The sequence below is a fragment of the Columba livia genome, chromosome 27 (assembly GCF_036013475.1).
Source record: "Columba livia isolate bColLiv1 breed racing homer chromosome 27, bColLiv1.pat.W.v2, whole genome shotgun sequence".
Taxonomy (NCBI): Eukaryota; Metazoa; Chordata; class Aves; order Columbiformes; family Columbidae; genus Columba; species Columba livia.
Genome location: NC_088628.1, coordinates 3691643 through 3702135, shown reverse-complemented (window position 1 = coordinate 3702135; position 10493 = coordinate 3691643). Strand labels below are relative to the sequence as shown.

General features: G+C 48.9%; 1 protein-coding gene across 2 annotated transcripts in view; it reads left to right on the top strand.

The window, feature by feature from the left end:
• The first annotated feature begins 2595 nt into the window (after positions 1–2595).
• Positions 2596–10493, top strand: part of LMNB2 (lamin B2) — a 28823-nt gene continuing 20925 nt past the window's right edge. Inside the window, exon 1 of one of the 2 annotated variants that reach the window (XM_065042322.1) lies at positions 2596–2940. In XM_065042322.1, the coding sequence (XP_064898394.1) occupies positions 2740–2940 (201 nt within the window). In that variant the 5' untranslated portion in view covers positions 2596–2739. Of the gene's footprint in view, positions 2941–8538; positions 8664–10493 lie in introns of those variants that run through there. The other variant, XM_065042323.1, reaches the window with a different exon arrangement.

Here is a 10493-nt window from a genome sequence, read left to right as displayed (position 1 = left end):
ATTAGCTGGTGTTGGAAAGTGTGTGTTGAGGGTGAAATGTTCCTTGCAAGCGCACCGCTCGCTCCTCACACGCATCCTCCGGCTCTGCTCGGGGAAAGGCTGCGATGTTTGCGATGATACCGCGCACAGGCGGGTCCGGCCGGAGGCTCACGGGCTGGGCTGGAGCCGATCCAGCAGCAGTTGGGCTCCAGTTTGCAAACAGGCGCCAAAATTCAAAAAACGCCCCGTAACTTCAAATCCGGAGGCGGCCCCGGCCCGGCCCCGGCCCCGGCGGGAGCGGCCTCCGGGCCCGCGCAGGCCGCGGCACCCTGGGACTTGTAGTCCGCTCTTCCCGCGGCTTTCTTCTGGCGAAATTCAAGTCAAAACCTTAAGATCTGGAGTATTATTTCCCCCAAACGATATTTTTACTGAATATACCCCAACTTCTGACAGTTCTTGCTCGTTAACCAGTTTAAACTGGATTCCTTATGTCCCAAAACTTCAGAGGCTGAAAAGCCCACACTTCCCTTGTGCCTTTTGGCTCCCAAGGAAGGCTGAGGAAAGAGAGATTTTTTGCCTAAGAAGTTAAAAAAATATATCAAAATCTGTTATTCATATACATGGGTAGCAAATTTAAAAAGCAGCATGAGCGTAACACAAAGAATTGCTGTGCGGAGGGAGAGAAACAGTAAAGAGAGCAAGAAAATGCTGCACACGAGGTCTGAAAAGAAACTTAAGCAGCCAGGCTGAACAAATCGGTGTGAATGGGTTTATCCTCAAAATCGAAGCCACACAATCCTCATGTTGGAGGATCTGGGATCCTAATATCAACTACGCCTCAAACTGGAAAACTGGGGGTGAAATAAAACATTAGGAATGCTGAAAGGCTCTGTATAAGTCAAAATGAACTCGAATTGGGTTAGAAAGCTGAGTTTTGCACTGAGTTGTGTGTCATATTATCAGAGATCACTGATAAAGACATGACAGCTGTCACCGTCAAATAGGGAGGGTGTGTAAATGTGCACAGAAAAAGTGATCTATAGGCTTATTTTCTTTTTAGGTATGATTCATAAACTGCCTCCAAGCACCCACGGCTCTGGTGTGGGAAGCCCTGCCCTGGCGGCGGCGCAGGAGCAGCCATGGCTGTGCCGGGAGACACGGTGCCCAAGGCCGGACGGACGGACACTCTGTCATCTATGGAGGAACCCAGGGCAATTTTCATTATCAGATGCATATTTTTAAACAAGTGCATTCATGTGAAAACCTACTATTTACATGGGTCAGATGCTAAAGATACACAGTGGTTGCAAGAGGGATTTACAGTGACTTGCCAACCAGAGTAACGCGCATCTGGAATTCATGGATTTATTCCGAGGTTTTCCAGTTTGAGGCGTAGTTGATATTAGGATCCCAGATCCTCCAACATGAGGATTGTGTGGCTTCGATTTTGAGGATAAACCCATTCACACCGATTTGTTCAGCCTGGCTGCTTAAGTTTCTTTTCAGACCTCGTGTGCAGCATTTTCTTGCTCTCTTTACTGTTTCTCTCCCTCCGCACAGCACTTCTTTGTGTTACGCTCATGCTGCTTTTTAAATTTGCTGCCCATGTATATGAATAACAGATTTTGATATATTTTTTTAACTTCTTAAGCAGAAAATCTCTGTTCTCAGCCTTCCCTGGGAGCCAAAAGGCACAAGGGAAGTGTGGGCTTTTCAGCCTCCGAAGTTTTGGGACATAAGGAATTAGCTCATGGCCGTGGTAATGCAGTTTAAACTGCTAATGAGCAAGAACTGTCAGAAGTTGGGGTATATTCAGTAAAAATATAGTTTGGGGAAAATAGTACTCCAGATCTTCAGGAAAACTCAGTGGATCTTAGTTTGTACAAAATTTGGCTGCATTCTTGAGCGGTCTGATCAGAGACTGGGAGACAATGCAGCATCTCAATAAAACCTCGGGAGAAATGCCCAAAATCTACAGAACCACAGTCCTAAACATTCACCTTTGGAAATGGCCGATCAGTGTTTTTTCTGAGAATTTCCACCCAAAATTCAAGAAAACAGCAGGTCCCTGACCTACTAAACTTCAGTGTTAGCAGCAAAGCACAGCAAATTCATGAACAGCACAAACCGGGGCTAGATATAAGCGAAGTGAACACATAACTAATGTGAAAACGTATCTTGTAAGAGAAATGCTGCACAGGTTGTAGCGCGGTTGTGGCAATGAGCAGCATGGTGACAGGTCCCACCAGCCTGATGGTGACAGATGGTTCAGGTGGGTTTGCGGAACGCGGGGCGTTACGGACCGGTTACCTGCGCCCACCAGAGCCCGGGGGCTGCGCTGACTGGGAGCGGGACCGAGAGCAGCTGCTGGCAGCTGAGGAGCCTATGAGGGACAACCATGGTGGGCAGCGCTGCTCCCTCCCCGGTTTATTTAAAACAACAACAAAAAAATGCTTTTAAGATTGGCCCATCGTTTCCTGCGCTTTACCAATGCTCACGACCACCTAATTTTGTACTTTAATAGACAGAACAAGCTACATTTTTGAATGGAGAACAGGCTCGGGCCCTCCGCGCCACAAAATGGCGGGCAGGACTGCAGCTCCCAGCGCGCCCCGCGCCGCCGCCATCTTGGCGCCGAGACTTCATTTCCCAGGCGGCGCGGCGGCGGGGGAGGCGATGTCCGCCATCTTACCGCTCCCTCCTCCCTGGTGCGGCGGGATTGAATGAGCCCGCTGCCCGCCCGCCCGCCAACCGAGCGCCATGTCAGGCACCCCGAGCCGCGGCACCCCCGGCGGGACCCCGCTGTCGCCGACTCGCATCTCCCGCCTGCAGGAGAAGGAGGAGCTGCGGCAGCTCAATGACCGCCTGGCCGTTTACATCGACCGTGTGCGGGCGCTGGAGCTGGAGAATGACCGGCTGCTGCTGAAGATCTCCGAGAAGGAGGAGGTCACCACCCGGGAGGTACGGCCCGGGCGGCCTTCGCGCGGCTCTCCGGGGCGGGAGGGCGAGCAGCGGTCCGTTGGCCGCCGTTTTCCCGCTCGGTGCCGGGGGCGGGTGCGCGGCCCGGCCGCCCTGTTCGCTGTTCCCGCGCTGTGGCGGCCCCGCGCGGCCTCGCGTTCGGCGGCGCCATTGGGGCCGCGCCGCGCCGGGTCTGCCCGGGCCCGGCCGGGGCTTGGGGGCTGAGGGCGAGCGCCGTGCGGAGCTTCGTGCGGGGGGCGGCTGTGGAGATCCAGCGCCTGCCTGGGGCTGTGCGGCCCCTCGGGGGCTGCCGGGGACTCTGTGTGTGGGGCACGGGCTGCCGGTGACACGGTGAAGGCGGCTCAGGATCGTCCCCGAGTGAGAATTCGACACCCGGAACGAGCGCTGTGGCGGGAGCGGCCCTGGGCGGGGGGTGTGGGGGGGGGGGCGCGCTCGGGGCCCCGCGTTTCTCGCCGTGTTTCTGGCGGGTCGGGCTGGCAGCACCGGTAGCACCGGCACCGGTAGCACCAGCACCGGTAACACCGGCACCGGTAACACCGTCCTGGCCCCTCCGGGTGCCCGTGTCGGTCCGATCCGCTGCGGGCCGGGGCTTTGCTGGAGTTTGGAATCACCCCGTGCCGAGCACATGCGTCCTGTGGATTGTAGTAACACGAGCGTTACTTTGCGGTCTCCGTCCTGACGGCTGGCGCGATTAAATGAAACATTTGAAAAGGTTTAGACTAACTTTGCTTCCCACCAGAGGAAATCTTTCTTAGTCCCTGCAAATGCCGGGAATCAGATCCTTGCAGCGTGAGCTGCTCTGTGCTGACAATCCCCGTCATGGAAGCGAACTGCGCCCCGTGATTTAGAGGCAAAACTGGCCGATCCTTTTTCCTAAGCCACGCTTTGCTTTTCCCTCTTCTGTTTTATCTACTTTTCCCCTTCCAGACAGTCCCACCCGCCCTGTACCAGCCCGGGCTCAGGGGTCCCCAGGCCCCACCTCGGCCATGAAGTGAAACTTCGTGGGAAGCCTGTAGATAACAGCTTTACTGTAACGTGTGTGATGCAATGGATTGTTATCTGTGCAGGCTTTTTTTTCCTCTCCCCTTTAAGGATCTGGTTTGATGATGCTGAGGGTGGCGGTTGGAGGGTTTGAATTAATTTAGTTGAAGCAGACCGGATAAAGTAGCGTCTTGTTTTATACAGCACCCAGGATTCAAATACCTTCAAGTCCCTTTGTACCACTTAATGATGTTATAATTTCCACATTTTCAAAGAATAACTAGATATTTCTGAACGTAAAACATGACTACATCGCTTGTCCTATGTAAAGTCGTGCTGTAAACAAAATAATCATGTCTGGTTCAAGCAGCTTATAAGTTGTTTATTGCTGAAGGCTAGAAGTATGTGTTGTATATGTAGGAGGCAGAACGTAATTCTGTTGACAGTACACTTTAGTAGAGTAAGAACAGGACAAGCAGAAAACATATAGATATAATCTCATTGAATTTTTAATATTAAATCTCATTATAGATTTTGAACATAAACCAACTCCTAGCAGCAGTTCTGGGTATTATCAGTTCTGGGTGTTATCAATTACTCTGATGCAGTAGTTGGAAAATAAACTTGATTATTTTGTTATAAATATTTTATTTACTTTGCCCTAGTGCTTCTCTTCTTTACTTTTCTTCCAGACTTTAAAAAAGTCCTAATTCTTCGACATATTCTAACAAACTTTGTCAGGATTCCTCAAACTCTTTGGCACATCAGAGCCAACGTGAGATACTTCAGCTGGTCTCTGGCCCAATTTCGTTAAATGTTTCCCCCATTCCTTTAGGACAGCTTAATTACTCTTTACACGTGTCCAAAAAGGAGAATTTGCAGGATAATGGACCGTGGTTTAGCACGGCGGGAGCAGTAAAACTTCAGGTGTCTGTTGGATTTTGCATTTATTGGAATGGGAGGATCTGGCCCTTTCGCTGTCAGAACCAGTCTAGTAAACTGGATTTTCTGCTGACAATTCAGTTTTCCTGTTGCACTGTTGGGATTGGTGTTCATAAAATGATTTGGCTTAGCATGAAACAAGACACTAATTAAAAATATACCCTCCAAACGCTACAAAAAATCCAGAACTCAAACAAGCCCCAAAGCAACTCTAACTTCTGTGTAGAAACACAGTCAAGCGTAGTCCAGTGATATTTGTCTACTGTTCTGGCGATGTCATTATACCTTTATACTAGCTCTACATGCTTAAAATAGACTATTTTCTTTTCCCAGTGTGTTCAAGATGAAAATTCCTCAACTATGTTTAAATATGACTCAGATTTTTTTTGTTGGCGGTCTAAATATTCTAATATTTGTGGCTCATCTATGGTAGTGACAGGGACCATCATCTGCCCGGTGGTGGATGGAATGGTGCGCGCAGTGGGATGACAAGCAGGAGTGGTGCTCAGCAGTGGGTTCTACGTAACACCTGAGACTTTTGTCTGGAAAACAGGTGATGTGTCCATATCCGAGGTGTTTCTGATCATCTTTCCATAGCTCTAGTTCAGGGGACTGTCTTCTAGATGAGGCAAGTTCTGCTGATGCTGTTCAGCCAAAGACTGTCACTGTTCTACCAGACACTAATCATCAGCTGATGTTCCTTTTCCCCATTGTTTTCATCACCAATCTGCAGAGGACACAAGAAAGCAGCCACTTTGTCCTCCCCTGTTGGACAATCTCCATAGTTTTATGGACCACAGCTGCATCATGGCTTTGGAACAAAATAACTCCTGTTGCTCTTTTTGAGGAACACAAGGCTGCTGCCTTTTAACAGGAGAGAAAAGGAACTCAGCAGAAGTTGAGAGTCATCTCTAGTCCTCTACTAATTACAGCCCTTTTCCCCATTTTCCTTAACCCTGTGTATGTAGTAGGCCTTTAGAGAAATAAATATGTATACAGTAAGCCCTGGGACAAATACAAATATTTTGCCTCTGTAGCTGAGGGAACCTGTAGTTGACCTCATTCTCTGTTTGCTCTCTAGCACGAATGTAGTAGCTTAGATTGACAGAAGAGAAATTTAGCTCATTTCTTTGTTTTTGTACCTCCCTAGTATGTGACTGATGCTCTTGCCACTGTGTTGGGGTCACTGTTACGATAATCCGTGAGGGGAAATACTGGAACGGCTGAGCGAGGAGTCCTAGAGCTCTCCTCAGTTCCCTTTCCGTGAACTCCCTGGAGGGCTTGTGATTACAGGCTTCCAAAAAAGATGTTTTGATGGGCATGGGAGTGGTTCCTACACTGTTCTGAGCACATCCCACTGTTCTCGCCCACAGAAATGAGAAGTAGGGAGAAAAAAAGAGGATCCCTGTGAGCCTCAGCTACTGCCAGCGATTGCTTGTGATAAAAGCAGCATCCACAGGGGGTTCCCTCTTCACCGATGGTTTCCGAGCTCTGCGGTGTGATTATGGTGGCCGCAATCTTGAATGGCAGAGCTGTCAGGACTGTCACCATAACCTCACCACCGCTGCTGTGCTCTTCATGTGCACCGTGTGTGGTAACCAGAGCTGCTATACTGACCAGGGTACCTGGGTCTGGTGTTGCCTGGTTGCCACCTGAAAAATGCATGTTCAGATGCTGCTGTGGATGGTGGGTCATTCAAGACTTGTAGCCTCCAAGACATGGGGTTAAATGGTCTTCTGGCACTATAGACATCACTTGGAAGGTGACGGTAGTGATGTGCAACTCGTCTTCATTGTGCTTGAGAACCTGACTGATGTCCTTGGCGAGTCTGGGATGCAGCTGACTGGTAGTCAATGCATAGCTGGGTGAATAAGAACATTCTGAACCACAACTGGTGGGAATTCACTTAGGTTTTGCACATTAATGAGATTGTTTCCTCGCCAAATTTGTCAGGACTCACTTGTGGCTGGATGGGGTGTGGTTCTTGCCCAGCATGTAGGTTCACTGTCACCTTGGCACGTTCCCTATGTCTTCATTAAGTGACACCTTGCAGTTTTTCCCAAATGGTGGCTGTGGGAGGGTCTGTGTTTGTGTGTTGGTCCCCGTTCTGCTTCACAGGGAGCTCTGACTGTTCCCAGCACAGGTTGGTAGGTTCAAGAGCATCCAGCAGTCCTGCTTTTCAGACTGTGCTATGGAAATGTTGCTGTTATCTTTCTCTACATGCTCTACTTCCCTGTCTCTGTGTTGCTCAATGACAAACTTGAAGGCTTTTGCCAGCAGAAGAGGAAAAAAGTGAAAGCACATTTGTAGTGCAATTTGTAGGGTGTCCAGGTTGACCTCTGTGCAGGAGGAGTTAGGCTGGGTGCACGTTGCCATGTCGTGGGTCAGCCTGCAGCCTGTCTGCCGGTTCCTACTGAACTCCATTTGGTTTTACTTCTTCCATCATCTTCAGATGGGAGCGGCTACATTTTCAGGGTGGATGGACCCATTTACTGTGCCATCTGGGAATGTTTTCTACTTCCCAGGAGCTTGTATTCTGGACTTGTAGAGAAACTCCTGAGGCTCACTTGGCTGTATGACATAAATTTGCTGTGATACTGTCAGGAGTGACCTGAAAGGTGTCAAACATGACTTAGGTGGCTCTGGATGATTGTTAATGGCGTGGGGAAGGATGGTTTGAGGATGGCTGAGCAGATCCTGCAGAGCAACACTTGATTGCACAACTGCTGTTGGCAACAGCATTTTGGTTTCTCCGGCCATGGAATCGTCTTTCAGGACTAACTAGTGCTTCAAAGGGACAGGATCCACCTAAGGAGGGTAAATGTATCTTTGCCAAGAGGGCTGGTCAGCCCGCTAAGAAGAACTTTCAAGTGGGAATGGTGGGGGAGGGAGAAATTCTCAGGTAGGATCAGGTGAGGAAGTGGTGGATGGAGTAAGCAAGAAAAAGGCCTGGGGTTCTGTGCAGAGCAGAGAAAGCAATAGCAGAAGGATGAAATGGCAATGTTCCAAGCACAGGCATGTAAAGAAGGAAGCTCCTGCAGGACAGCCCTGGGGGGGAAGCTCTGCTGCCCTTCCTGGGGATTGTCACACTCGGGTGCCTCTGAAATGCCTGGGACGTTAACGTGTGCAGCATGGAGAACAAATGGGGAATGACAAGTCTGGGCAGTTACAGATCTGTGACTGATTGGGATCAGGGGTGGCTCACCCACCAGAGTGAAGTGACAAACACATACAGGATTTTCAGGAAGGTGGGGACGGGGAGTTGCCGGGAGCTCTGCCTGGGGACAGGGTACGAGCCGGCTGGAGCTCGTGGGTCGGGATTAGCGATGAACATGGGGCACACTGTGCCATGTGTCTGCTGCTGGCCTGATCAAGAAGAGGTAAATGAGCCCGTTTCTGTCAGCTGGAAGAAGACTCGTGCACTAGTCTTTGTGCTCTGCTGGACCTCATACTTACTAAATAATGAGGAACTGGTCAGGGATGCGAAGGTCGGGACAGTGACCATGAGATGGTGAAGTTTGGGATCTTTAGTGGACGGAGCAGAGCAAAAAGCAGGACCCATAATCAGGAGAATAAACTTCAGCGTCTCCTGAGCTCTTCTTGGAAGAATCTCCTGGGTTGCAGCCCTGGAGAGACAAAGTGTCCTTTAGAGCTGGGTTGATGTTCAAGGTTAACCTCAAAGCTCAAGAGTGGCCCATCCCAGCTGCCAGGAAATGGAGCAAAGGTGGGGAGAATGGGGAGATACGGGGAACTACAACCAATCTCACCTCTGTTCCTGGAAGGTAAATATCTCTTTATGTCCTTTTTCTTCTCTGTTTCTGCTTGGACCCTTATAGGAGCCTTTGGTGGGGGGTGTTCAAGCCTTTGAGGTGTCCAGGCTTAGCCAAGTCTCCCCTTTCTGCTTGTTGACTTCAAACTCTTGTTCATGTGCTTGTTCCCATGTCCACTGCTTTTCTTCCAAAAAGCCATACCGAGGTCTCTAAGTCACAAGGTGACTGCTGGTTTTTGGTGCCTGGAGACAATTTTTGACACTTTTTAAAAGATTTGTAGAAGCTGGGAGTGTATGTGAGTGGAAAATCCGTGTATGTTTGCCTCATTCTCTATACGTTTTCTCTTCAGCATTTGGTGCCAGCTGCTGTTGTCGCTGGCATTGCCTCCAAGGATGAGTGTCTGTTGTTCTCAGATGTGAGGAGCAGGATGCAGTGGGCTGTGGTAACCCAAGCAAAATGATGAGAAACAACCAACGAATGAAGGAATTTGAATTGCTAGATTGTGCTGATAACCTGACAACACCTTCCATTTTTTGTTGTTGTCTATCTCTTGCATCCAGTGTCTGGGAGTGTTTGAGGACAGGGAGACGCTGTCTGGTGTCACTGTGCTCAGAGTGTGATGGGACAGCACCAGAACTGGGCTCCACGGGTGCCAGATGCGTTTATTCAGCTTCCTTCTCTGGTTACTGTGGATTCTGGCTGTTGTTCCTATTGACTTTTTTGTTTTCTTGTCCAGAAGGGGCATGTGAGGCTTATCTTGGGAGGTTCTGGTTTGCTTTAACAGCACCATTTTAAGAATGTAGGGAAGTGTTGCTGTACTAGACACCAAACCAAGTAGCAAATGTGAAGCGATGAACAAAGGGAGTTTGTAGAGCCAAGATGATAGAGGCATCTTGGGGACTGTATTCTCGGGAGATTTTCAGAGACTCAGCAGATTCCCAGTTAAGTTCCTTCCACCAGATCAGAGTTTGAGGGGTGACAGTTTCAGGGAACAGAAATACATGCCATATTTTCTCTTGGTGCTGGGGTAGAACGGTGATTTCCATGAATAACCGTCCTGGACTCTAAGTGTTGTCAAGCACACAACACCAGACTGAGCCAGCACCACTCTGAGCCTTTGGTTCTCTCTTTGCTGCTTGATAAGTGCTGAAAATAAACAAGATGTTACTTTTAATGATCTAGAAAGACCATCTTGAATTGCTTGATAATAGGAAACCTTTTTCAGTCTTACTGTGTATCCATGTTCTCTTTGCACCCTGTTGGTAGAGTTCTGGGGAGGGTTGGTGTGGGTTGTGTTTTTGCTTTTGGGGTGTGTCGTTTGTGTTTTTATATATCTTTTTAAATGATTGAGGGTGTCCCCGCTGCCCCCTGTGCAGAGTGTCCTTATGTCTCATTGATTTCTGTCTGCTCGGTGCATTAGCTTAAAATTCTACTGAAAATGGCTTTTTGAGCGACACTTTGGGCTGTGAATCGGACCTGTGTGTTTCCTTCTCCTGTTAGTGGAACCGGAGCAGAGAAGAGGTTAACAAGCCGCAGGAGAAAAATACTTAGTAAGCAACCACAACTGGTTATGCCGTGAATGAATCAGTCCTTTCTAATTAAGGAGCAAAGTCTCTGGTTCTCTTTTCACCAACAGGTTCTGAAACAGCTTTCATCGTGCAATTTTTAGCACCATCCAGCTCTAGTCTCACTACACAGGAATTGCGTTAAGTGTTTATTCTCTGTTCAGAATATTGTTTGGGTGGTGTTGAGCTGTGTGTTGTCTGTAATGCTTCAAAAGCATAAACTACTTACTGCCTGTTGTCAGTATCACACCAACACTGCCTTTTAGTGACAATATTC